Below are 27,772 nucleotides of genomic sequence, written 5' to 3' on the forward strand. Positions count from 1 at the left end.
TCCATCCTGAGAAAACATCTCCCCATCTCCTGTTTCACCTTCTTCTATTCCCTCCAGGTCAGAAAATCCAGCCAGGAGGTGCTGCCGGCTCTTGTGGAGCGAGGTCTCATTTCCCAGTGCGGCATCGAAGGCCAAGTGTGTCGCATTCTGCTGGAGCGCTCTGCTCCTGACCGCGACCATGAGTGCAGAGCAGAGGCCATGAGTGTAAGTCTTCCTGGGAGTGGCTTGCAAACCTGGTGGCTAATGTAGGACTTGAATTCTCACAAGAGTTGGACTTTGGCCAGCACCATTCCCTGAGTAAGGTGGCCAGGGCTCATTCAAGACAGTTCCACTAGTAGCTTTGAACCTGTTTTTAGACATGCTCATTCTTAGAGCACCAGGGCTGGAGAAGTCCCAGCCATGTGAGTGTTGCCAACCACTGACTCAAACCACTGCTGCTCAGGATCTCCATTTTCATGGCAAAACTCCTCAGCCTGGGGATTTTACCCTTGTTTCTCCCAGTCATGGGCCAGGAATAATTCAACAGACCTGATGTCTTCTGTCAATGCCAAGAAGGTGTGTAAGCAGTGATAGATCCCTGACAAGTGGGTGTGGCAGCACACTGGCAGAAGCAGAGAGGGGAGATTCAGCCTCTGCCCTGCCATGTTGGTTTGGCATCCTGTGGTATCAGGTACATATACTATTAGTAATGGGCTGTATAGTAGTCCTGGCTTCCTCCTCTCGTTATTTGATGGTGAGCACTGCTGGGTTTTGCTATGCTCGCCCAGTGCCACAACCTGGCCTTGCTCCTCCTATGTGTTCAGGGACCATCATGGGTCCACCTCATTTCCTTCAAGCACTCCCCTCTGTTGGCCCGTGCAGATGAGACTGTGTGCTGGACCCTTTCTGGGAGTTCCAGTTCAGAGCTGCGGGATCGGCCCGGCCTGGATGATGAATGCCGGGTGAGCAGATAGTTGTTTTCTTGTTCAGAAAGGAATGACGTTACAAGAAGGAATTATTTTTTTTCCCAAAATGCAAAAGCATTATACGCCATGTAGCTAAAAAATTATATTGCAGAGTCAGAACGTTTGGCAATTATTCTTCATTTATATAAAAGTTTTTTTTCAACTATGCGTTAAAGGTCTGGATTTTTAAACTAATTTAATTTTTTGCATATTCCATATGTTTATAAGATGAATCAGTCTGAGGAATAATTGATTATTAAAATTCAAATTCTCCAGGGTTCTTTTATAAATTTCAAGTTTCTCTACAAGAAATTTAATTTACTTTGCAAAATGAACCTGGATAATAGCATTTAGCCAGGGTGTTTGGCAGTGGAGCAGTGAACTTTGCCAAGTAGATCTTCTTTTTCATTTGCAAGTTGGTCCAGTGAGTTTCCAAGGTTACAGCTGGCAGCCAAGAATCTTATCCCTAAAGACTGATAATGCCACAGAGAATAATGCTGAAGGCATTTCTGCAGAATTTTTATTTTGTTTCCAAACACTCCATTCTTATCAGTGGTATCCACCCCCCCCCCTTTTTTTTTTTCTTTTTGGTAGGACTATTTGGAAAATATAACAAGCCTTCCATAAACAATCCCCACAGGCCATTTGCAGACTAAATTGGTTTCTGGTTTGTGATTTGAAGCCCTACTGTGCATGCCCAGACCAGTCATGCAACTCTGTCATCTTATGTTTGGAGGGCTTGCTTGTCTTTCTGTGGATCCCACAGGAGCAGAAGATGCTGTTCTATGGCCCGACTGTGCTCTGGTCCATTTCTTTCCCTGGATCCTGGAAGTTAGGAGGCCCTGGAAACCAAGAGCTGTGAGGCTGTCCTCTTTTCAGCTGGGAAATGACAATGTATGTGGCATGTAGGTGATTTTATTTTGAGGAAGAAAAGACTACATGTATGTTATGAAGCTCCCCAAGAAAATTGTTGTCTGGTTCAGTGGGCAGTACCCTAAACTCTACAATAATAGCGTGTTGGACTGGACAATACCCTCTCCATTCTGTACTCTGTGGCCGTGTGTGTGAATGCTGTGGCTCTGCAGATGCTCAGAAGAAGGCTGTTCCGCGGGAAATGGCCTGTCACATGGATGACACACACATCTCTCTCTTCCTCAGCTTCAGTTCTCGTCGGGAGTCACAGTCAGTCAGTTCTGATTGTCCTGTGGGGACAGGATTCAGGTCGTGTCTTATCCCATGTATAGGCACATTGCTTTGCTGACGTCTTTCCCTATACCTTGATCACTGCTAGTGATGCCTCCTCTCTGTGATCACAGGCTGCTGCATGTCCATCTCCTTTTACTTAGCAGTTGAGTTATGAAGTTCCGTTTACCTGTCCCTTGAAATAGTGAGCTCTGACCTAGGGTCACTGTGGCCTCGTCGCACCATCAGCGCCCAACACAAGGCCAAGCTCAGAGTCAGTGCCGAATAAATGTTAGTTGTTGGATGAATGGATTGGTAAAAACTGTGAGCGCTGTATCTTGTAATTATATCTCAACAGGATAAACAGGCCACTGGAGACCAATTATAATTCCTCTTGCTTGCAGGGAGGCCATTAGCATTCTGCGATGATAACTAATTGTCAGAAGCCTGTTTTTCTCTCAACACGTTTTCACAGTAAGGCTTCCTCATTTTTTGTCGTCATCCCTGCTTTGAGCTCATTTTTTATTTGTGCATTTATTTAAGAGAATGCTGTGGTGGGCTGTAAAGAATAGTTGGCTCCGAGCAACTGGTGACGACTGTCATTCCACACAAGTGCTTCCCAGGGCTGCTGGAATCTCATTTCTTGTCACTGTGTGCTGCCTTTTAATGATTCTGGATTTGTCTTATATGGTATAGTAATAAGGTCATGTGGGTGTGGTGGACGAGGAGGAGTGGAAAGAGATACAGGGAGCACTTTAGTTCCCCGTTGCCCTGGATACAGAGGTCTCACATCCTCATTTATTGTGGCTGTCAGTGTACACTCAGCTAAGCATTACATCAGAAACAGGTGTCCTCAGAGTTTGAAGACAGAGGCCTTTGCCTGATTTGTGTTCTGGGCTTGGATTACCCTTCCCTCACCCCAATTAGGTTTCTTTGTGTTTCTTTCTCCCCCTTCCCCCATTCTCCTGTCTGTGTACAAATTCTCAACAGAATGATGTCTATATTACCTACCCAGAATTCTTCACTGTACTATGGCAGTGCTGTGTCCCTGAGAGACAGAGCTTGGAGACAGAATGTCTGTCCTTCCTTCCTTCTGTTTTTTTTTTCCTGTTTACTTATATTGGAATATTCTTCCTAAAGGAGGTAGCTTTTTATTATTTTAATTTCCAACTTGCAAAAGAATTAGAAAAATATAAACATGAGCTCCTATGTGCCCTTGTTCCTATTTCTCTTGTAGCTTGTCACTTTTATGTGTGCCATCCTTTCTTTTCTGTTTGCACAGACAAATGCATATGTGTGTAAAGCATGTGTGCATATATATTCTGCAAAGCATCTGTATATATGCATGTATGTATACACATGTATATATGTGTGTCTATACACACACATAGACACTAGCCATTTGAGAATGAGTTGGAGACTTGGTCATTTTGCATTGAAAGACTTGGGTGTGTGTTTCCTGACACAAAGATAGCACAGGGATGGAGTCAGAACATTTCAGTGAGTGCTGATGTCACCTAGCTTGACATTGCGTGCCTATCAGTCTCTCGGCCCTGAGTCATCCTGTCTCTGCTCTCCTGATCTTAGGTGGTTCCTAGGTGTTTGGGAGATCTCAACACAGTCTAGGCCAGTTCTTTTGTAGAGTGTCTTCTGTCTTAGCATTGCCTGCTGTCTCCTCCATTTTGGTGTTAGCCTCTGTTTCTCTGACAGGAATGTCATAGACATAAACATGTTCTTGGTATGTCATGGCAGGAAGCTGAGGACTCAAATACTGTTATGCTAATTTTGACATAGTCAGAGATGGTGTCTGCCAAATTCTCAGCTGCTGTGTCCTTTCAGAAGTAAGGAGAAAGCCCCGCGATGGTGGCGCACGCCTTTAATCCCAGTACTCCGGAGGCAGAGGCAGGCGGATCTCTGTGAGTTCAAGGCCAGCCTGGTCTACAAGAGCTAGTTCCAGGACAGGGAACCAAAAAGCTATGGAGAAACCCTGTCTCAAAAATCCAAAAAAAAAAAAGAAGAAGAAGACGAAGAAGAAGAAGAAGAAGAAGAAGAAGAAGAAGAAGAAGAAGAAGAAGAAGAAAGGAGAGTGTGCAGTAGGCCTCCTCCTGGGACTTACCCACTGGCCTTTGTGCCTAGCTGGCATCCTGCTGTGGAGTGACCCTTCTGAGCAGTTTTGTTTAAGATCAGAGACCTTTTCTCTTCTTAAATTCTTGTTAGAGCACACCAGTCAAAAATATGGCTCTAGAGTTTTCTTTGTGGCATGACATGGTTTTGATAAATTCAATTCACATGAAGAGTTCATTTTTGTTCAGCGTTTAAGAGAACTTACTTTCTCCATCTGAACGGAGATTTATTAGGACAGAGTTCTTGGCAGTGCTCACTTACCCTTTCACTGTCTGACAGATCTCTAGTGCTTCTTTTCATTCATGATTGTCAATTCTTTTAGCATTTCAACACAGTTTTAAACCTTACTTTCTCAATTGCTTGCTTTGCTATGACTTTCTACTTTGTTCCTTCCCTTCTATTTTCTAGAGTTCAGCCTGTTTGGTTTGTAGAAAGGAAGCAGTGGTTTTGAACCTATCTTTTCTGCTGTATTTAAAGAGGCAGGTTCAAAGCTTATGCCCGTCTGAGTTACTAACGTATCATCAAGGATTATTTATGTTTACAAGGTTTTTTTTTCAAGGGCACAGGATTGGGTTTCTTGTGTCCAGCCTCATTGCTTATGCCTTTTAATTGGCATACTTAATCCATTTTGCTTGATATTGTTGTTGACATGTTTGGATTTATTTCCACCCTTTTGCCATTTGTTTTACATTTATCTTACCAGTTTTTGTTCTTCTATTAATTCTTTCTTTGTGTGTTGGGGTAACAATACTTTTAGGGCTACATTTTGATTTCTTTATCAGCATAGTCTATCACTCGCTCTTACCCTCTGTGCTGTTGTTTTGTGTGTTACATTATAAATCAGAAAGTGTAGTTTTATGTTGTAATTAGAGTAGCGGGCTGCTTTCCCGGCACCTGGCCGCCCACATGGCTAGCTTATGCCCCGAAATAATTACATGGAAACTGTATTCTTTTAAACACTGCCTGGCCCATTAGTTCCAGCCTCTTAACCCATTTCTAATAATCTGTGTAGCCCACAAGCTAGCTTACCAGGAAAGATCATAACCTGCGTCTGCCTGGAGTGGGAGAATCATGGCGACTCCTTGATTCAGCTTCTTTCTCCCAGCATTCTGTTCTGTTTTCCCCACCTACCTAATTTTCTGTCCTCTTAAAGGGCCGAGGCAGTCTCTTTATTTAACCAATGAAATCAACACAAAACAGCAGACTTCCACATCAGTTTTATAATTTTTTTAAAAAGTTATATCTTTTGAAGAAATTACTAAGAGAAAGATAATTGTAGGGATAAGTCCCGCCCCTTGGGGGTCGTGTTCGCCTCGGGCTAATGTCTGCCTATAAATTTGGCGAGCATGCTCCCAGCCGTAGCTTCTGCTTTTCTGGTCTCCGCAGGAACAGTGGTTCTGTAAGTCTATTTATACATTAAAGCTATAGATATATATTTTTTTACAATCTGTCTGCATTAGTTTACGCTGTTACATTTTGGCGCCCAACGTGGGGCTATTTTGCCCCCGACTCAAGCGGGTAGCTCGCTAGCTAACACAGCACCCTCCTGGGTGCTGTTTTTTAATTCGTGACTCGGGCCCCAGTGCCGAGTCCCGAGACACACTCGGCCACACAGGCCCATTCTGCCCCGCCTGCTCGCCAGAGCAATTAACCCCTCCCTGCTTGCCTTGGCTAAGGCCTAACATAACTGACATACCATTATTAAAGGCAAGGAACTTTTCAAAACTATCTTACCCTGTCTTGGCAGGATATGACAGTCCTGTTTTATCCATTGATGCACGCTCTGTATCTCTGTCAGTGGTTGAGGTATGGGCATTTCTTTGCCCAAAGGCCAGTTCTGCCAAAAAGAAAGGCTCCAGATGGAGTGTCTTTGGTGCTCAACATTCTCTCGGGAATAGAGTGGTGTTGCCAGGAGCAATTGTGTCTCACTATCACGAAACTTTGAGTTAGATTAAAGGCCATTTTCTACAGCTCTTTGAAGAGGTCGAAGATTATCTATCTATACTGAGTATAATCTCTATATATCTAGAGAACCTGATTAGTCTAATTATAAATGACAAACTTAGATGACTATTTATCTATATAATTCTCAATATCTATCTAACTTAAAGACTAAGACAATAAACAACTGTGTAACAAATGAGGATAATGACCTCCAAATATAAACACTGTACAAATATACATTGCAATATGGTAAATATATACAATATATATATATGTATCAATACAATATATGTCAATACATAAAAACAACTTCTCACAATGGATCCTAACAATGTTTGTTATCCTACTCCTTATTTGTTGAGCAACCTAGATTTTACAGGGTTTGGGAAGTTTGGGGATTTTTTCTTTCACACACTCCTTCCTTTGCAATGCAGTTCCTTTTTAGTTTTTTGAGGTAATGTCACTGTGTAGGCCCAGCCGGTCTTGAACTTACCATAACTCATAATCCTCTTGTTTCAGACTCTTGAGTGCAAAATCGAAGTCCTATGCCAACACTCCTGGCTGGCCTTCATCTTTTAAGGGCATCTAGACATACAATCTCTGCCTTTTGGTTGGCTCTCACTGCTTTCAAATAGCTGACTCTTGAGTTTGCTGAACTTAACGTAGCTGTTATCCATAGGGCAGTTGATCTCCAAGGCTTATGGACAGCTGCAGCTCACTGCTGTGATGGTGGCTGATGAAAGGGACTCACAAGACGGAAATACTTATTTGCTTTATTATTTTTGCAATTTCAGAGGTTGTCATCTGTTCATGATTGGAAATATTAGGCAGAATGGCTGACATCAAGGAGGACAGGGAGCAGAAGAGAACAGGAATAGGAGAGGCCAGGGCCAGATCCAGTCCCAGATGCCCCCATTACCTCTTTCATCCCAGACAGGCCCCACCACCCCGGTTAGTGGATTAAAGCACTCTTGGGTCAGGAGCTTCTTCCTGGAGGTGCTCACACAGGCACACCCAGAGTTGACACCTTCCCTAACTTGCTGTTTCTCAGTCCAGTTCCATTCAAGGGCACCTGTTTCAAAGCTGCTCTGTTACTGTGTGATTCTATTCTGTAGTTTCTGTTTCTTTGATGAGAGTCTCGATCTGCTCATTAAATGTAACTATCTTTTCTTTGTAGTTCCCAAGCATGTTTATAATGACTGCTTTATGTTCTTTTTAAAGTTTGTAAATTCTAACTTCTGAGTACTGGTTTTTGTTTGTTTGTTTTGTTTTTTAAACTATGGATCACACTTTCTAGTCTCATGCTCATTTTATTTATTTTTTAATGATGCTAGGTCCATGCCTATGCAATTTTTTGTTTTGTATCTTGTTGATAAAATAGAAAGTAGATTCTCTTACTTTCCTTTGAATAGTGTTACCTTAGCTGTGAGAAGTGTTCCAGATCCTGCTTTCCAGGCAGCAGTCATGTGACCCTCATCATCTTCTCTGTATGTACCCAGTTCATAGACTGTCTAGTGAGGCAGATAGGATCGCATCATGATGGTGAGCTCTTCTTTCTTAGCTTCCTTCTGGCCTCCTCCTGGAAGGCTCAAACCTGAATTCTCAAACCAATAACCCTGTAGTGTTTGCTTGGGGTCTCAGTTTTCAGCTCAGGGGTGGAGTGTGAAGCCTGCTCACCCACAGCCGTGTGGAGCAGTGTTACATGTGTGTCCTGTGGTGTGTCTCACCTCAAGGCTCTTCATTTGTATTTACACCACTCGACACGTCTCTGTGCTGGTTTCCTCATCTGAAAAGTGGGACAGTGACCATCCTGGAGGTAAAACAGCCAGTGAAGATCAGTCAGGTGGTGCATGGTAGGGGTTGGGCAGCTACTGATGGGGCTGCAGGAGAGCTCATGTTTGGGTAATGTTAGGGACACCTTTGGCCTCTGCTGACCATCTGACTTGACAGAACTCAAAGGTATCCTGTGTTTTCCTTCCTGGGTATTTGAGGACTATTTCAAATGCATGTCTTTTTATCCCTGTGATGGAGACATTTTGGTATGTCAGGCCATCCTGCTCTTCTTGTTGCATACAGATAATCTGCAGAATGGCGTCCATGCTGAAGAAGAACATAGTTAAGCGCCTGCTGCTGCCTCGGTTCTGTGAACTGTGCAGCGATGGGAAACTCTTCCAAGTTCGAAAGGTGGGAGCATAAGAGACTGCAGTCTGTCCCTCTAGTGTCCCTGTCTACTTATTTAGTCAGCTTTGGGAGGGCCACTGCTGGGTGGGTAACATTGGACAGACTCACAGGTTCTTTGATTCCTTGTAATGATTAGTTCCAGAACCCTCTTGTCATCTCTGCACCTTCCACCCTATTCCTGGTTTCCCTTTGGATTGCTCAAGATTTAGCTTTCTCAGCCCTACTTAGAGGTAGTGAAGCCCCAGCTTCTACCTTGCTCTTCAGGCCATGTGAAAAGCATGGTCAGGACTGGGGGTCTCGTTCACTATGCAGGGAAGCGAACAGGCTCTGCCTTATCACTACCAAATGCATTATGCATCAAGAGCAATTAGGAGCCAGGAAGCCAAAGAAGTGGGCAACCTCCTGTAAATCCCTGTTTTCAATGCAGCAGGCACCTGGCATGGTGCTGTGTGGGCGACGGGCCTGGTACAGGCTTGTTAGCTGTCTGACTAGAAGGATAATTGCTCTCAGAGTTCCTGCTTGTTAGGCTTTACAATTTGTTAAGACAAAAAGAAAGAAAAAGAAATGATGGGTAGGCCTTTGCCTTTCACAGGTATGCGCCACGCATTTTGGTGATATTTGTCATGCTGTTGGACAAGAAGCCACTGAGCAATTTTTGGTATGTGAAGCTTTGCCAATCGTAATTGCTGCCACAAGTCTGTCGGCAAGTGGGTGGGCACAGAGAGCCCAGACACTGTGCTGTGCCCTGTGACCTTGATGCTGTTCCCACTCCTGGTCACATCTCCTGTGCCTCCTCTGTCTGTGTTTTCTCTGCTACCTCCTCACCACCCCTTCCAGTGCTCTTTCTTGCCCTTGAGCCTGCAAACACTAGGCATATTTTTCTTGGTTTCTGGGTTAAAATACAGAGCCTTGTCACCATTCAGGTCTCTTTAAAAAGTATCTCTTCGCCGGGCGGTGGTGGCGCACGCCTTTAATCCCAGCACTCCGGAGGCAGAGACAGGCGGATCTCTGTGAGTTCGAGGCCAGCCTGGTCTACAAGAGCTAGTTCCAGGACAGGAACCAAAAGCTACGGAGAAACCCTGTCTCGAAAAATCAAAAAAAAAAAAAAAAAAAAAAAAGTATCTCTTCTACCGTGCCTGCAGTTACCCCACATCTGTCCCACTGTGCTGGTCTGGCTGAGTTCAGCTCTGACTACACATCTCAACTGGGAGTCAAAGTTCATGTGACTGGTGTGGCCAATGGAACACCACATCTATAGTGCCCCCCCCCCATGACTTTTACTCCTGTGAAGCAGTGGCTCTTCTTAAGACCATTCTGCCTGTCCATTGAGAGACCCTCACACGCTGCTAGCTCAGCTGGAATGCACTCGGGCCTTCTTGTCTTGCCCAGATTCACCTGCCCACATGCTGTAGAAGGTTTTTTTTTTCACCCCCTGTATCCTTTGGTTCATAGGACCTCTTGTGAGGGTTTCACAGATGGATACCTCTAGGACAGGGATTGTACTGGGTTATCTTGGCCTGGGCGGCTGCTGGGCTCTCAAACTGCACCTGTCTCTCATTAATGCTCTAGCTTTGCGGTTGGAATTTAACCTCAAAGAGGATCATCTCCAAATTGATTTTTAAATTTCAGTTCAGAAGCACATTTTATTTATTTAAAGTGTAAGCCACATCAACGCCATTGTAAGCCAAGACAATTTATTCTGGGCTTCTGCTCTGAAGGCCCCAAGAACATGAGCATCTCGTTGATGTCTTTGGTGGGGGCAGCAGTGGCCAGCACAGCCATTTTCCTGTAGGTGGCTCTTCCCTCTGTCACACCATGCTCCCATTTGTGAAACGTTTTCAGCTAAGTGTTTTACATTAGGATATTAAAATCAAAGCTCTTTAAAAGATAAAATTTTAAAGATATAATGGCCAACTTCATGTGGACATAAATGAACATAGGTTAAAAAATTATATTTAAGTCATTTGCTAATAAAGGAAACCAGAAAAATATAACAGCCAATTTCAATGGAGAGCCCCACAGTACACATTCACAGTCTGAGCACAGAATCCAGGTGACTTCCAGAGGAATAGAGAGGTCATCTACCTTCCTCTGGACATAATTTGCATGTCTGTAGACAGGAATTATTTATATTCTCACAGTCTGTGTAGCCCAGACTAGCTTCAAATGTGTAATCCTTCCACCTCAGTCTTCTGAGTGCTGGGATTACAGGTGTGAGCCCCATGTCTACTCTCCGCTACCACAGCCTGACAATACCCTGGTCAAAGACAGTGCCCGTGGCTGGGTAAGTCTGCCATTCACCGAGTCTCTGACTTTTGAGCTGGTCTAATTTAGCTGAGAAAGGAGTGTTGGCCCTTCTCTTTGTTGTTTTCTCCATTATATTCTTAAATTTAACCAAATCACTTGTTAGGTGGTGAAAGAGCTATGCTTTCTTTTCCTACTTACTGTTTCTTTTATGTGATCCCTTTAGAGAATGTTTTGCTGTTATCTTTTTATTGTTGTTTTGTTATGCCCCTGTGGCTCTGCCTTTATAGGCTATTGGGACAGGTCCTGACCATCTACAGGTACTCATATTTGAGTAGCTTTTGCTTGTCTGGTAGATACCAACGTTTTTTGAGCTCTGCTCCGATAACATGTGGGGGATGCGGAAAGCATGCGCGGAGTGCTTCATGGCTGTGAGCTGCAACACCTCCCCTGAGGTCCGTAGGACCCAGCTCTCGCCCCTCTTCATCAGACTCATCAGTGATCCCTGTCGATGGGTGAGTACTTGCACAACTGGCCTCCAAGTGTCAATCTCTCCATCTGTCCTGCTGTCTCCAATTTCTGTCTTGGTTTCTGGCTTATATATTTTTTTTCCCTTTTATTCATTGATGGCTGTAGTCAGAGTTAGATGTTGTGAGATCAAAATTAGGGTAACTAAAATATCAAAGCCTTTGGGGTAAATACTAAGAAAGAGGCACACAGTTCAACACTTGGGGAAAGTGCACAATGTAGAAGCCAGAATTGAGAAGAAAAATCTCTAAGTGCTTTATTCTCTTTCCTATACTGCCATAGGCAAGTTGGACACTGTCTGTGAGGTCTTCCTACAGACCTCATGAAGTCTAGTGGTAAGTGGAATTCACAGTCTAGAAACATGAAGACTAGGATGTGGGGTTAAATGTTCCTCTTTTCCATTGATAATGGTTTACTTGGCTTTTAGTGGGCGGTTAGAAAGTAGCAAACTTGCGATCCGCCATCTCTGTCCCTCCCTGGTGTCAGATCTGGTCCCTGCTGCATGCAGGTCAACACTGTGTGCTCTGGTTCCAGGTGCGCCAAGCGGCCTTTCAGTCACTCGGCCCCTTTATCTCCACGTTTGCAAACCCACCCCAAGCTGGCCTGTCCATTCGGGAGGATGGCACCCTGAGCATCAGGCCACCAAGCCAAGAGGTGGACTCTGGGTTTGCCTCTGGACCACCCAGGCCCACCAGTTGCAGTGCAGACTCCTCAAACGGGTAAGCTTCAGCCAGGATACTTGGCATAACCCCTCCCCCTTCACCTCAAGCATCCATCTAGAATTCTAGCAATTATCTCATCTCCAGATTTAGTAATAGTGACCTTCTGGGCAAGATGGAATATTAGAGCTTTAATTATGTAAAGAAGCAAAAAGTAATTGCAATAATGATTTCGAAACATGACTGCCAGGTTATAAATAACAGAGCTACCACATCTCTTCAGTTAGATCAGATCTTCACGGAGTGTGGGGATGAAATGATGACCTGTAAAGAATATTCTTTCTCTCCTCGAGTAATGGAGTTCTTTGGAGAATTTACACAGGGAAAAACGTGAAGTGTTCCAGACATACATTTGTGACATGGGACATTCTGTATATACAAAGGCCCCATCCCTGTGTGCTGTGTTGACCCTCATTGTCTTACTAGTGTGAAGTCTGATCTTTGGCTTTTTAGCTTGCCCTATGAAGATTGTGGTCATGGACTGACCATATTGAGGTAATTTTTAAGCACCCCTTTATGCAAAAGTGTGAGGGAGGACTGTGTGGGCACTTGACACCTTTGCATATAGACCCTTCTCATCCCTCCATACTTCTTCCTCCTGCTGCACTCAGTTTCCCCATTCTCCATACTTCCTCCTCCTCCTCCTGCACTCAGTGTCCCCATCCTCCATACTTCCTCCTCCTCCTCCTGCACTCAGTGTCCCCATCCTCCATACTTTCTCTTCCTCCTCCTCCTGCACTCAGTGTCCCCGTCCTCCATACTTCCTCCTCCTTCTCCTCCTCCTGCACTCAGTGTCCCCATCCTCCATACTTTCTCCTCCTCCTCCTGCACTCAGTGTCCCCGTCCTCCATACTTCCTCCTCCTCCTCCTCCTGCACTCAGTGTCCCCATCCTCCATACTTTCTCTTCCTCCTCCTCCTGCACTCAGTGTCCCCATCCTCCATACTTTCTCTTCCTGCACTCACAGTGCTTGTGCTCTGCCATTCCCGGGACCAGGTCTTCCTCATCAAGGCTTTCCAAGAGAATGGCACACAGTCAGCTCTTGCTGGTGCCTGAGCCTTTTTTTCCAAAGCCTGCCCCTCCTGGGGTACTGATAAACTTTAGGGGTATTTTCAGTACACACCTTTCTCCCAGGGGACAGAGTGGTACTGAGTGCAGCTGTGAGGTAGCAGTCTTCTGACACAATGGCAGGAGGGTGGAGGCCCCTGCTTCTGCCTCCTTCGCTAATGCTCTGGCGCTGTGAGCTTGCTCCCTTCTTTGCTCTAGTCCCAAAGCAGCAGTGCACGTGGAGCCAGACCTGCTTCCGGAGGAGGCCTTGGTCAGGACGGGTCACCGGCATGACAGCAGCTCCTTCGCAGTCACAGCAGAGAGCCAGCCACGGAGCTCTTCTCCAACCTTAGCTGAGAGGACTGGGGCTTTCCCAGAGCTCCCAGGGGGCAGTGGCTGCCCCAGCAACAGTGACCATGAAGCAGGTCCAGGGACTTCTGAGGACACATTCAGTACTTTCCTGTATTGGCGAACTCCTCTGCCTGACATAAGCAAAGAAGTGGAGGTGCTTCTGAGTGGGGCTGGACCCCTGGAAAAGAGTCACAGTGGACCTGAGGCTACATGTGACAGCTGTGTGGTCAGAAGCGAAATCCAGAAAGTCCTGCAGAGTCTGCAGAGGCATTTGCTGCAGGACCCAGACATTCAAGGTAAAGACAGGATGTCTCTGTGTTGTGGATGGCACAGGACTGCTTCCTTCCCCCCAGCCCCCTATGCTGCAATGTCTGTCGGTATAATCTCTTAACTATCCTTACTCAGGGTCATGCCTAGTCCAGTCTGATATCTCCAAACAGGAACTGTGTGAAGAGGGTTTCCAGACAGTGTGTGCACAGCCTGGAGGGAACCCTGACAGAACAGGGGACAGTGCTTGGGCATACCTGTGGTTACGGAAGGTTTATTAGCTCCAGGGACAGTGATGTCATTTCTCATACTCCCTGCGAGGCCCTCCTTTTGGAACCCATTGCCTCAGGCCTTCACTAAGTCCTAAAGTTTCTGTCTTATGCAACCAGGGAAAGTACAACTTTTTTTTTTTTTTTTTGGTTTTTCGAGACAGGGTTTCTCTGTGGTTTTGGAGCCTGTCCTGGAACTAGCTCTTGTAGACCAGGCTGGTCTCGAACTCAGAGATCCGCCTGCCTCTGCCTCCCGAGTGCTGGGATTAAAGGCGTGTGCCACCACCGCCCGGCTGAAAGTACAACTTTTTTGAGGTGTTTTTTATGTCATGACTAATGCTCCCACCAAATGTGGGGTCTCGGAGTCAGTCTCCTAATCCATGCCCGGTGTCGTGCATACCCCAGTTAGTCCTCAGCCAATCAACAGTGTTAGACTTGTGTTTGTCCTGAGTCAGAGAAACTGGGAAAGCAAGACTTGCTGCTGTTACAAGGCAAAGATCTGTGATGCTTTGGGGAAAGGAAATGTGAAGGTTCAGATTGCCCCATGATTAGTCTTTGTCCCTGAGACTAAGTAAAGGAGCCCAGTGGTTGTTCAAGGGACAAACAAGCATTCCCTGCCTGACTGCTACAGGCAGAGGGTTGGACTTGGACCAGCACATTCCTGTAGCTGCTCTGACACTTCCCTTCCTCCCATAACAAGAGCTGCTGGGGCTGACATCATCTGCCAGAGGGGGTTGTATAGGCAGCTCTGCCTAGGGTGTAGTGAGGAATGACAGAGAGGTGTCCAGAAGCAGCATAGGGCAGGAAGCTGCTCATTCCTGGGGGCAGAGAAAATGGAGGGATCCCCACCCTGGAGGTCAAGGGATAGGCCACAGGTATTTTTCCTGCTCCTGAAAAGCCATTGTTTGTAGTGTTCTGCACATATTTACATAGCTGCTTTCTCAGTAAGAAAGGACTCTTAGCTTTCCCCAGATCCCAAAGGAGTCAGTACCCCCAGAGATGCAGAAACAAATGACACATTTTATATTCTGGCTATTGCAGAGGGCCTGGTGTGCTGCACTTGGGGGATAGGTAGTGCATGTGCCCAGTGCTCTGGAGATGGGAATGTAGAAAACTCTGTAGGTTCACATAGAGCAACCACACTAGTGTGAGAATAGACTTAGATGTATGCGCATGCATATGCCTGAGTGGGAGGGAGGCAGCCGTCCTGCTTTATAAACGGGTAGTGGGACAACCCTTGTCAAGGAGGATGGCCTCCCAGCTTCTCCCTGTGTAACCTCATTTTGTTCTTTTGTGAGAGACAATAGAGTTCAACTGATTCTTCCTGACAAATGTGGTTTGAATCCAGATATGCGCTCAGTGTGGCTGATATGGCCAGCATCACACTGGGCTGGGAGATCTTGTTTAGACTCCAGAGTCTGGTGCTAGACAGTCTCCAGTTCTGGAGAAGGTGCACATATGTGCCTCTAGGGAGAATCCCATTCCCAGGCCAAGGCTTGGTGCATACCCCTCAAGTCAGTCCAGGATCCACATTCAATTATTAAAATCTTTTTTACAATTTTTTTTGAGACAGGCTCTCACAAAGCCCAAGTTAGTCTGGTACTTGCTTTGTAATAGAGAGTGACTTTGAACTGCTGGTCTTTTTGCTGCCATCTCCCACATGCTGGAATTATGTAGAAGTAAGCACTGTCACACCCATCTTATGGGGTGCAGGGCATCCAAAACAGGGTTTTCTGAATGCTAGGTAAACACTCTACCAACTGAACCACATATCCAGCCCCATATAGTTATTAAAATTCTTGCTACTTCTCTTCTTGTAGCTCAAGTTCAGGTATTATCTGCCGCACTGAGAGCAACACAGCTCGACTCCACTCATGAACCCGAGGGCAGGCAGACAGAAGGTCTAAACGAAGAGCCCGTTTCAGATCCCAGCCCTGTCTCCGACAATCATATCCTCCTGTCAGCTTCATCATCTCAGAATGAGCTCTCCGTGGCCAGGATATTACAGAGCACAGTAAGTACTTGCCCTGTCCCTCAGCCACTGAGGATGTGACAGAAATCACAAAGCCATGCTTGCTTTTATTAATACATCCCCACAGAGAAGATAAATGGCAAATTTCATTTCATTCTTAAGGTCATGTTTTGGATAACTAGACAACCAATCAATCAGGTGATTGATCACCCTGAATCCCTTCCTTGGGAACAGGGTGGGCACCAGAAACAACCACCCCCCCTGGGGGGGGGGATGACAGGCAGTGCTCCTGGGGGATTAACGGTGTAAATGTCCTGGTCATTTCTGGCGGTCACTTACGTCTTTAATAACAGAAGAGGGTGAATTCTAACTTGACGAAGGCCACAGAGAGTGACATCCTTTTATCCCCAGCTGCTTGGTGCTGGTCCTTTTCAGAGGGGAGGCTTGAGAAAGCCCACGTCACCTGCTTTCTCCTACCCTTGTGAGACCAGGGCCCCAAGTGAAACCAGAAGGGCCTGAACTTCCTCCTTGCCTGACTCTCTAGAAGCTTCCTAACCCTCTTGATATTGGGCATCCATGTACCTTCCCGTTCCCCTAGCTTTCACTTGGCCCAGTTTAAACTGGGGTCTCTCATTGCCCAGGCCTCGGGTAAGTTGATGCCTTTTCGCCACTGTGAATCAGCGTGACCAGACTCTGCAAGTCCATGGTCTTCAGGAGCCAAGTGCACACTGCTGTTGACAGGACTGAAATTCTGACTGTAGTTATTAATTTATCATCCCCACCCGACCTGTTCAAATAAGCGACTGGCACAATCTTAATCTCAAATGTCTAAATTGTCAAAGGTGCCTTTAGGTTAGTAAGAAAGGATGGGATGCCTTTGTTGCTTCTATAAAATGCCAAGAAAACGGACCTGTTTCCTTTGTTACCTGCCTGTAGAATCCCTATCTATAGGGGAGAAAAGTCTAGTCCATTGTCCCTGGTGGAGTGTGTTAGTATTGGGGCCTCTTTATCAGAGGCAGAACTGGAAAAAGGCAGCAGAGCGCCTCAGCCAGGTCTTCCGAGGTATGTGTGAAAAGCTAAGCTGGTGGATCTCAGCTTGACCCTGGAGCGCAGATGAGGTCAGCCAGGGGCCTCAGCTGCAAATACTGAGACCACGTGGACAGCAGAGTTCCCCTGTCCCACAATGTTCAAGAGAGGCAGAGTGGATCATACCTCTGTGCTGTCTGTCCATGTCAGCATAGGGTGCTCAACAGAAGAAGGAAACCCTACCCCAGAAGTCCTCCTGCCTTTGCTCTCCTCCTGGCTCTCCTTGGCCACAGCTGCAGGGGGAGGGGAGGTGCAGATGGCAGAGTGGTTGGAAACGTGACCATCCTGAAGAGCTAGGGCTCTCTCGCAGGTTCTCCTCAGGAAGGTGTGGTGCCTCACACCACTCAGTATGCCACCCTGCTCCAGGGCTGTTTGGAGAAGTGAGCTCACAGGGCTTGTGGTGTTGGGTCAGGATGGATCACTCCTGAAGCCAGTGCTCCACAGTGAGCTCATTCAAGACTTGGACAGGATTCCTTCCTAGAGTGCTGAATTTGATACGAGCCATGTCGTGTTAGTGCGTGTTGTTGATTCATGTGGAGAATCGGAGGCACCATGCCCAAAGGAGACCTTGAGTGCCCTACCAAAATGTTACTGCCATCATGTTTCCTCTTCAGATAGACAGCATGTTTCTCTGTAAACATTGGGCACTAAGGTCCTGTGGCATGCTCAGAGCAAACATTGCATTTATTGGGGTATTAATTGACTCCAGGATCATATATTGAGCTGATTTGTCAGAATCCATTAGCACAATAGACAGTATGACATTTCAAGTGCAAGTTGAACATCCGTGTTATGGTTGAAGGAGAAGGTCAGGTCCATCTCAGTTAATGTTAATCAATGATCAAAGACTGATATGTCACCATTGAATGTTGTTGCTCATTTTAATTGTTAACCTAATGCAAAGGTTCATCAGCAAACATTAGGAGAGTTTGCACATGTACGAGCACAGAAGAGTTTACTGAGTCAATAGTCCCCTGCTAGCCGAACCTCCCTCACTGCCATGCCTGCCACCTGCACTGCAGCCTGACTCCAAGCCAAGACTGCAGGTCCTGCTCTGTCCTTTCTGAAAATCCATCCTTACCCCTCTTTCTGGAGCTGTCTTGAAGGCTGCTGGTTGACCACACACAAGAGACCCAGGCCTTAAAAGAGTGGCAGATGACATCCCACACTGCTGTTCCTCACTGGCTTTAACAGTCAGCATGGCTGCCTATAAGGCAGCCTTGAAGCTGCTGTGAGCTCCTTCTTCAGAGCACAGGTAGAGACTGGACCGTGTGCAGAGCCTGCCGCTATGCAGAAGTGCATGTTCTGCTGTCAGGAGAAATGCCATGCCCCTCAGGAAATGCACTTGTTGTTTCTGACATGAAGGACGGTTCCTTGGATGGGGGTGGATGAAGACTGTCCTCCTTTGGTGTCAGTTGGTGACATGTCCCATCAACTCTACAGGATCAAACTGAGCCTCAGAATAGAAGCAGTGAGCACCTGGAGACGGAGCAGAGGCAGGGACCTCCGGCACTTGAGGAGCACAGATCTAAAGTACAGGTTTGTTTGTTTCTTAAAGCAAAAGGAAAGAACAAGAAAACAAAGTAGATTAGCCTTTCATCTTCCTTAAGTTAAGCGTTGCGGCAGCCACTGAAGCCATGTTTCCCTTTTCTCAGGACTGTTTATCTAGTTAATTGCATTGGTAATATTTTCTCTAATAGAATTATGAAGTAGTGTTCAAAGTCTATTAATAAAGCTAAACAAGGGGGAAATGACCTCAGACTGATGTTTTAGACAATGACTTTTTTTGGCACAAAAATTTTGTAGGCTTCTTTTGTCGGGTGCGTTTCTCCTGTGAACTGGCCCTTGTGCCACACAAATATTATGCTCCTTAAATATTCTAAGTCATTGGTACACATTGCTCTTCCAAAGGCAGGCATAAACAGGTACTGTTTGTACCAGGGAGGCCTCTCTTCCGTTGGAAAGGAGAAATAATAATCCCAGGGGTAGCCTTGGGCCCAGCTTCCAGGGCTGTTGGAGAGCATGGTCTCCACACTGGGTGGCTGTGTCATGCACTCTGCTTTCCGGGCTCTTCTGTGTGGCCTAGGTGCCCCTTTGAGGCAGCTGACTCTAGGTACTGTTTTCCTTCTGTTCTCAGCCCAGGCTGTGAGAGCCTGCACTGCTGTCGCTGGCCCTCCTTGCCAGTGTGATGATTTCCTTTCTCCTGTTTCTCAGGATATAATCCCTCAGCCTCTGCTCGACCAGTTCGTGTCCATGACTGACCCAGCTAGAGCCCAGACTGTGGACACTGACATCGCCAAGCATTGTGCCTACAGCCTCCCTGGGGTGGCCCTGACCCTCGGCCGGCAGAACTGGCACTGCTTGAAGGACACATATGAAACTCTGGCTTCTGATGGTCAGGTAAAGGGTCTGGTCGGGAGGCACAGACAGAAAGAGGGCAGCTTCAGAGCAGGAGGCCCTGGGGCTGCAGCACAGCTTGTCGCCCTGACTTTGCCTGTGACTGTGAGCCGGCTTGTTTACTGTCCTCTGGGGAAATGCTAGGAACATTGAATTACACTTGCTCGTGCTGATTCGTGTGTCTGCTGTCACCCCTAGTGGAAGGTCCGGCGGACCCTCGCCTTTTCCATTCATGAGCTGGCAGTGATTCTCGGGGATCAGTTGACAGCAGCCGACCTGGTTCCCATCTTCAGTGGGTTTTTAAAGGATCTGGATGAAGTGCGTGTAGGAGTCCTTAAACACCTGTATGACTTCCTAAAGGTGGGAAAGCTGAAATCACGCAGGCCTTCCCCAGTCTGCCACTGAGCATGGGCTAGCAGCTTGGTGGCAGTGAAAGAAGCCGCACTCTGCGGTTGAAACGCACCCGGAATCTAAAATGGACATTCATACCTCTGCTGCTGCTTGGACCCAGTAGGGCTGTGCTTCTTATGAAGGGTTCTGGATGGCAAAGTTCAAGGTCCCCAGGGGTGACCTGGCTTACCCAGGGGTCACCTGTAGAAAGATGTTGGGCCCAAATAAAACCATAGCCCTGCACACAGGAAGACCTTTCCTGCAAGTCACTGCAGCGCTTCTGCTCCTGCCTTTTCCTTCCCCTAGGGAAGTGATTGGGTATAAAAACAAGAGCTTAGAACTTACTTAGAAAAACTCATTTGTCACTCTAGGGACTTTGGTGGTCACTGACCCCATTCAGACCCTGCAGGGGCAGCAGAGCCATCATCCACTGAACACAAAGACACACCTCCTCGGGGTGGGGAAGCCCATGGGTTTCAGGGACATGGACACCCTCCCCCAAGAGGAAAGGCAGCAGTTGTCCATGGGGTGCTTCACTGGGTGTCAGCCACACCGAGTCCTAGGTGGCTAGGTATGATGGAGACACACAGGCTTTTGGCTGGTAACAAACTTATAGCCTGCAGAGAAACAAAGGGAGTGCTGGAGTCACCTTGAGGCTGGCATGTCATTCATGGAGCTGTATTTTCAACAGCTGCTCCATGAGGACAAGAGGAGAGAGCACCTCCGCCAGCTGCAGGAGTTTGTAGTGACAGACAGCAGCAGGAACTGGAGGTTCCGGTACGAACTAGCAGAGTGAGTGAAAGTGGGGCCCTGGGAGACAAGCTGGGAAGTTGCCTCCTTCCCTCGTTGTAGCTGACATCTGAAGCAGCAGCACAGTGCTCCTTTGGATAAAGAGAGCTTGTTTTTGTTAAGGTATAAACGGGATTCTGAAGCTCTGAGTTATATATGTCCTGTGTCTCTGGGGAGACATCCATTTTCACATGAAGACAGGGCTAGAGTCACTCTGGAATTGGAGTGTTCTGCAGTTCTATAAGGCAATTTATTTGAAGCAAATAAAAGATGAATCATCCACTCTTCAATGTTTTCCCCTGAATCAGAGTGGTTTTGCAAAGCCTTCTTGAGCATTCTGTGTACTGCCTTCTCCGTAGGACACATGGTGCCTCCTGCACTTGAATAGCCAAAGAATGTTGGGCAGCATTGAGGTCTGAAAAGGTCTCCTCTGGATGAGACAGCTATTAAATAGAAGTACCCGCCCATGAGGCTTGCGGCTGTGCCGTGCCTATGTGGAGCACTCTTCAGTTCCTATCTGCTGTCAACACAAAGAATGTTCTAGGCTTTACCCATAATGAAGGAGAATGCAGTTCAGTGCCCCCTTCTCTAAGTGGAGAATGTACTTTAGTGATGGGGAGATTGTTTGTGGGGTGCTTGTTTGGGCTTTTGTTGAGGGCTATTTAGTATCTTTAGTTTTCATTTTCATTATTCACAACTAGTCATCTCTCAAATAATTATCTTTCTGAAGAAATACATCTGGCATTTTCAGCTATTCAGGATATGATTTGGCCTGTGCCAGGGGCAAACTGGAAGATTTTCTTTTTGCTTTAATCATTATGCTTAATTTGAGAGATTGAGGTTTAGTCATTATGTCATGTTCTCAGCACACTCAAAAGAATTGAGAAAAACAAGCCTGGGCCCGGCGCAGCGGCCGTGCTCCCCCTGGCGGCAGGAGCCGGCTTGGGCCTCGGCGGCCCGGCCCTATCTCCCATCACTGTGCTTATTGCAGCCCCGGGCCGCGATAAGGACTGTGCGGGGAGCGATATTCATTCCCCCTCCCCACTGCCTCCGCCGCAAACCGCGGGAGCGATATGAAACAGCCTGCCGCAGCCCGCTTCCTCCCCGCCCTTTTTCATTTCCTCTGCCTGCCTGCAAATCACACCACTCTCCGCCCGAGCCGAGCGGGGGCTCTCGGGCCACGGCGAGTGAGACAGAAAGAGCAAGGAAAAATGTCCTATCGAAAAAACGAGGGGAAAAAGAGCGAGGAAGAAAGACCTGGCGAGAAAGAGCGAGTGAAAAAGCCTAGCGAGGAAAAGCAAAGGAAGAAGACCCAGCTAGAAAAGAGCGAGGGGAAAAAATACCTAGCGAGAAAGAGCGAGGGAAAAATACCTAGTGAGAAAGAGCGAGGGAAAAATACCTAGTGAGAAAGGGCATGGGAATAATATCTAATGAGAAAGAACAAGGGGGAAAGACCTAGCGAGAAAGAACGAGGGAAAAATACCCAGTGAGAATGAGCGAGGGAAAAATACTCAGCGAGAAAGTACAAGGGAATAATAGTACCTAGCGAGAAGGAGCACGGGGAAAAAAACCTAGCGAGAAGGAGCACGGGGGAAAAAAACCTAGCCAGAAAAGAGCAAGGAAAAAAAAAAATACCTGGCAAGAAAGAACACGGGAAAAAGACCTGGCGAGAAGGAGCAAGGAGGAAAAGACCTAGCGAGCAAAGAGCAAGGGGGAAAAAGCCAGCGAGAAAGAATAAGGGGGGAAAAGCTAGCGGGAAAGAACGAGGAGAAAAAAAACCTAGTGAGAAGGAGCAAGGGGGATTAAAAAAAAAAACTAACGAGAACGGGGCGGGGGGGGGGGGGGAGCTAGAGAGAAAGAGCAAGGGAAAAAGAGCTAACGAAAAAGCGAGGGAGGCTGGAGAGTGAGGGAAGACCTAGCCAGAAAGAGCGAGAGTGAAAGGGCTGCCCGCAGACTGGTGCAGAGGGGACCGCGATGAAGCGAGCAGTAAAATGCAAACGGTTTGAAAAGAGTGGGCATAAACGAGCTAGGGGAAAGCGGATGAGAAAGAAGAACGAGGGGGAAAGAGCGATGTTGAAAGCTAAGGAAAGAGTGAGCAAAATAAAAAAGAAATGGAGGCGAAAGAACACAGGAAAAAGAGCGAGGGCGCCATCCGTCGCTCGGCTCTCGCTCCCGCTGACCCATGCTTGGTGTGGCCTGGGAAGTGCAGGCCTGCGGCTGCTTTTACATTGTGTGTGTTGTAGGGCAGAGCTTTGTGTGCCTTTCAACCATAGCCCGATGCTGGAACCTCGGTACTCACGCCCTGAACTCCCAAACCCGTTTTACAAAGCACTCGGTGCCAGCGGCTTCAGCACGCCCGCTGCTCTGGCCCTTGCTGCTGCGCCCGCGTGGCCGCCGAAGGGAAGGAGCGGAATCGACTAGTAACTAATGGTAGGGGTCCCCCTGCTTGTGATTGTAGGCAGCTGATCCTCATCTTGGAACTCTACAGCGCCAGCGACGTTCATGGTTACCTGAGGCACGTTGCCCTGAAGTTATGTGCGGACAAAGTTTCTCAAGTGCGCTGGATTTCCTTCAAGCTAGTAAGGAGCCAGCCTTCCCGTAGCTCGTTCTTGTAAACAGCACACTCTTATCTGTTTCCCATCTTAACACTTTTTTTTTCTGGGATGTTTGTTGTTTTCTCTATAAGTCCAGCTTTTTTAATTTTTGAAGTTAGAAGCTTTATTGTTTTATCAGTTTTCAGGCTACCCTTCTGTTAATTTTATGCTTCCATGATGGTAAATGTGCAGGAATCATTTTGTATTTGAAACTCTTTAAATAATAGCTTAGGGTTTTATTGTTGTTTATGTGTGTGTGTGTGTTTGTTGTTATTGTTGAATTCTATACAGCTTTGTAGAATAATTCATAAAGGGGAGGGCCTTGGTTAGAAAAGATGACCCTGTTCTGTGTGTATAGCCTCCAGCCCCCTGAGAGAAAGACAGTCTTACCTGAAAATAATGATTTTTAAATTCCTTGATGGTATTAAAATTTTATAAAAGTACCATATCCTCAAAGGTAATAATTTACAACATTTCACAAGATGATGTGTTTTAAGAGCTGGATCCTTCTCCTTGATGTATTTGTCTGTTAATCCCCTTCTCTGTTTACATTGCCCTTGCAGAGTTCTGTGTGCATGTATGTATTATGACTTATTTAAATGTGTGTGTTTCAGTGAGAACTGAGCTACTTTCTCTTGCTGGTAAATCCATTGGAAAGATGGACAAGAACATTAGAATGGCCGCCCCTATCCCTCTCCACTCTCCACCCCCCACCCCCTGCCGTGGAGAGTGCTGCTTTGAGTCAGCTCTGCTGGGCCCTGCCTCAGGCTGGCTCTCTCACTTTGCTTGCAGGTGGTGGCCATGCTGCGGAAGTTCTACTCCCATGGCGTGTGTGCTCTGGGGCTCAGTTTCATGCAGGAGCTCGTCTCCAGGTTCCGGCACTGCCCTAAGTGGGGTGGAAGGCAAGCTTTTGCCTGCATCTGTCAGGTCAGCACAGCCACAGGTTCCTGTCCCTGGCAGAGGCTGGGCTTCTTTACTGAGGCTCCTCACCTTAGAGGAGACTCAACAGCTGGGAGGTATAATGTCTTGTCCAGTCACCCTGGGTACTCGTTCACACCCCACACACAGTTGATACCTGCTGTGTACTGGGTATCGTGGAGATGAAATCAGTGAAGAGCCAGCCAGCTCTCCCTCCAGACCCAGCCCACTCCTGTCACACTTCATTCAGGGGGAGGATGCAGAAACCCCTTTTCATGCCCCAGGCTTAGAATTTATGTCTCCTTGTCTCCTCTACAACCCCCTCCTCATGACTGAAGTTCACCTGAATGTCAGCCATCTTGGTACATCTGGCTCTCCAGTAAGACCTCCTGGTATGGAACCCAGTGGAACACGGTAGAACGTAATGGCACATTTGTTAACCCTTAAGGATAATTGTTTTAGGTTAAGCATAAACGCCAGAGAAGTCAAGTGACCTAGGCAGGATCCCACTAAAGTGTAAAGCTGTGGGTTTTGGTTTGAGGATTTTGATAATGTTATGATGTTTAGGGTAATGATAAGGATAATGATTCTGATGTTTCATCATGCTGTCTTTTGGCACCATAAATGCAAAGGGATTGGGGCGCCATCTCCAGGAGCTGCTTGCCCAGCTGTGCTCACAGTTGACTTTGATGGGGCCCTGTCTGTTTCTACTTAGTCCCTTGACCCTGCCTCAAAAACAACTGCAGCGAGAAGACTCACCAGCGCCCCCTATCGGTCTAGAGGAACATAGCCAGTATTTTTCCGCAGCACAGCCATCTGTGAAGAAAAATACCAGTATTCACATCATTGTGTAGCAAAAGCAGAAATGAAATATTTTTCTTTTATGTTTTTAATTATTTATCTAGAATGTAGAAAATAATGTGAGAACCAAGAAATGATTCCAATCCATTTTGTTCAAGAAAAACTAACAAGATCTTTTTTTTTTTTTTTTAAGAAAAAAGAAGCTTAATGTTAAAGATTTAGAAAATCAAGAAAAACACAAAACAAGGGAAGGATGTTCAGGAGATAGCATACTTCAGAGACTTGTTAATTTTGATCTGAACACAGCTCTGGGAAGAAGGTACCAGGGTGACAAGACAGGTCTGGATTGAGACCTAGTTGGCCTAGAACCTCTCTCTGAGCTCCCTGCCAGTGGCCTGCGCAACCAAGTCTCTCTGCACAGTAAAGTGTATCCTCCTGTGCTGTTCCAGGCTGGCTGGTCTGATGCAGTCCAGCTGCCTACAGCAAGCTTGGCACCTAGAGCCCCTTGATGGCCTTATACATTGTTGCAATGATGCTAGCCTTGCCATGAACACCCACAGGACCCAGAAGCCACACACCTGGCTAAAGTCCCCACTCACTTGTTGGTCCTAAGACTTTCAGTGCCACCACCACCACCACATTGGTGGCACTCTTCCCATAAAACAAGGCTAGTTTTGCTATCCAGGGTCGGTTGTGAGAAGAAAGGAGGGGTGTACTGCACATACTCTGCTGCTGTGCTCAAACAGACATGGCCAGCTCTTACAGACACCCAAGCCTGGGCTAGCATCTGGGTCCCTGTCTCTGAGGCGGGGTTCTGAACAAGTTCTTACTGGCCAGGGAAGTACAGTGTGGTGGTACTGTGCTGCGTGATTGGTACAAAGGGTCAGCCACTGTGCAGTTGAGAAACGCCAGGTGCAGAAAAGCTAAACAACTTACCTGAGGCCACAAGGAGACCAGGCTCCACACCCATGTTTCCCTCTAAATCCTGTGCTCTTGTCAGTCATTCTTTGGAAGGGTGTTAGGAAAATTAGCCACTGCTTATTACTAAATTTAGTTCTTGAAATGTAAAAGTTCACATGTGCACTGCTCTCAAACCTACAGGTTCCAAAGTGATATCGTTAGAATTATAGAAGTATGTGTGCTTTGAAATGTTGAGAAAATCACTGCTGGGCTGTGGCTTTTATTTCTGCAGGCCGTGGTCAATGACGAGTCTGTTCCTGTGGACCAATTTGTGGAGCACTTGCTTCCCAGCCTCCTGAGCCTGGCATCGGATCCTGTGCCAAATGTGAGGGTTCTGCTGGCCAAGGCCCTGCGGCAGACACTGCTGGAGAAGGGTGTGTGGGCCTTGCTGGATTCTCAGTTAACCTTAGCTGTGGCAGGTAGCAGCTAGGTCCCCAAGGAGTTATAGCAGGCTGCATAGCAACACACTGGAGGCACAAGCCAGCTAAAGAGATGAACACAATCCCATTTGTTTAACAAGGGCACACCAGATACAAACTATCTATCACTCTCTAGACAGGGCACATTTATCAGCTCCAGTTCCTAGGAAAGAAAGCCCAAAGTCTGTCTCAGTGCTACTGCAGTGTGACTCCACTTGGCTCTTTAGTCTTGAGTGATAGTGGGTGCAAGCTGTGTGTCTGTGCTGCCTTACTTCCACCCACTGCGTGGCCTGTCTGTCCATTTCTAGCCTTCTCCCCGTGCTGCTGATCACACATGCCAGTTCTCATGCATCGCAGAACAAGGAGCATCCAAAGGGATAATTTTTAAAGCCGCTATCACTTCTGGCAGCCCACCATTAAAATCTCTGAAATAGTTTTGGAATAAGGCACTTCTTACTTGAAAGGACTTAAGTATGTGGATATTCATGGAAAATTTATCCAGTGTCTTGACATGCGGCTTAAAAGACAACAAAATTAGAATATGTTCTAGAACACAGTTCATGGCACATATAACTCCAACTTTTCTCTCCTTAGCATATTTTAGAAATGCCGGGAACCATCATCTTGGAGTTGTTGAAGAGACTCTCTTGGCTCTGCAGTCTGACCCGGACCAAGATGTTTCATTTTTTGCTTCCCTAGAACCAAAGATGCAGACTGCAATAGACACCACTATACTGGAAAAGTAAAGCCACACACAACCTTGTCATGGGTGCACAGGGATGGCTTCAGTGTACACATGCCTGTCACTTGAAGGGGATCCAATTGTATTGGAGCTTCTGAAGGAGGCCTATTTCAGGTGATAGGGCAGTCCTGTGCTTCCCACCTGTGCAGACTTGATTCTTTGTAGTTTAGAAAGGTTGTGGATCTAGGCACCAGTGACTCTTTGGCTTCCACACGATCAGCTGTGACCAGCCGTTTGTGTTTTAGGAGAGACTGTGTTACTTAAACTCCCACCCCCACCCCCCATCCCCGCCACCAGAGTGTGGTATAGTTTGTTCATATCTGTAACCCCAGCACCTAAGAGGCTGGGACTGGGAGATCAAGAGTTCAAGGTCAATCTAAAGAATTCCAGGCCTGCCTATCCAAGGAAACCAAACGTAAATACAGCTTCCCTTGCCAATAAAGTAATTTAATAAAAGCTTGTATGTTTTCTCTGGGCTTGCCCTAATCCTTTCTGAGAAAATGGAGTTTATGGCATTGTATTTTATCTCCAGCTGAAATACTGTACATATGTAAATAACTTGACAGGAAGAAAATATATGACTGTAACACTAGCCTCCCAACAGTGGACAAACATGTCATGTGAAGTTGTGACCTGCTCTGGAACTGTTGCACATGTAGCTCCATGCAGCTGCTTTGGTGACCTTTGAACTGTGTCCTCTGCTGTACTCAGGATATTCCCTTCAGAGATGGGAAGAAATGTGTATTGGTCTTTGAGAGTAGCGAGCCATAGGTTGTTTTTAATAGGGACTCAGTCAGGCAGTGGTGACATATGCCTTTAATCCCAGCACTCGGGAGGCAAAAGCAGGTGAGTTTGAGGCCAGCCTGGTCTAGAGTGAGTCCAGGATGGACTCCAAAGCTACACAG

The 27,772-nt window shown here is 46.7% G+C and overlaps 1 protein-coding gene across 8 annotated transcripts in view; it reads left to right on the forward strand.

The window, feature by feature from the left end:
* Window positions 1-27,291, forward strand: part of LOC121440805 (serine/threonine-protein phosphatase 4 regulatory subunit 1-like) — an 88,761-nt gene extending 61,470 nt beyond the window's left edge. For 2 of the 8 annotated variants that reach the window (XM_041641728.1, XM_041641730.1), the window contains exons 4-18: window positions 58-204; window positions 8,271-8,378; window positions 8,968-9,033; window positions 10,976-11,134; window positions 11,682-11,866; window positions 13,132-13,559; window positions 15,620-15,813; window positions 18,301-18,396; window positions 19,072-19,257; window positions 19,453-19,614; window positions 20,336-20,436; window positions 22,892-23,012; window positions 23,820-23,954; window positions 25,939-26,080; window positions 26,720-27,291. In XM_041641728.1, coding sequence (XP_041497662.1) covers window positions 58-204; window positions 8,271-8,378; window positions 8,968-9,033; window positions 10,976-11,134; window positions 11,682-11,866; window positions 13,132-13,559; window positions 15,620-15,813; window positions 18,301-18,396; window positions 19,072-19,257; window positions 19,453-19,614; window positions 20,336-20,436; window positions 22,892-23,012; window positions 23,820-23,954; window positions 25,939-26,080; window positions 26,720-26,871 — 2,382 coding nt within the window. In that variant the 3' untranslated portion in view covers window positions 26,872-27,291. Of the gene's footprint in view, window positions 1-57; window positions 205-1,716; window positions 1,850-8,270; window positions 8,379-8,967; window positions 9,034-10,975; window positions 11,135-11,681; window positions 11,867-13,131; window positions 13,560-15,619; window positions 15,814-18,300; window positions 18,397-19,071; window positions 19,258-19,452; window positions 19,615-20,335; window positions 20,437-22,891; window positions 23,013-23,819; window positions 23,955-25,938; window positions 26,081-26,719 lie in introns of those variants that run through there. The other 6 variants (XM_041641731.1, XM_041641729.1, XM_041641734.1 and 3 more) reach the window with 6 other exon arrangements.
* The last annotated feature ends 481 nt before the right edge of the window (window positions 27,292-27,772 follow it).

This window comes from Microtus oregoni, unplaced genomic scaffold, assembly GCF_018167655.1.
Source record: "Microtus oregoni isolate MIOR12 unplaced genomic scaffold, Mior012 000071F_ref0000514, whole genome shotgun sequence".
Lineage (NCBI taxonomy): Eukaryota > Metazoa > Chordata > Mammalia > Rodentia > Cricetidae > Microtus > Microtus oregoni.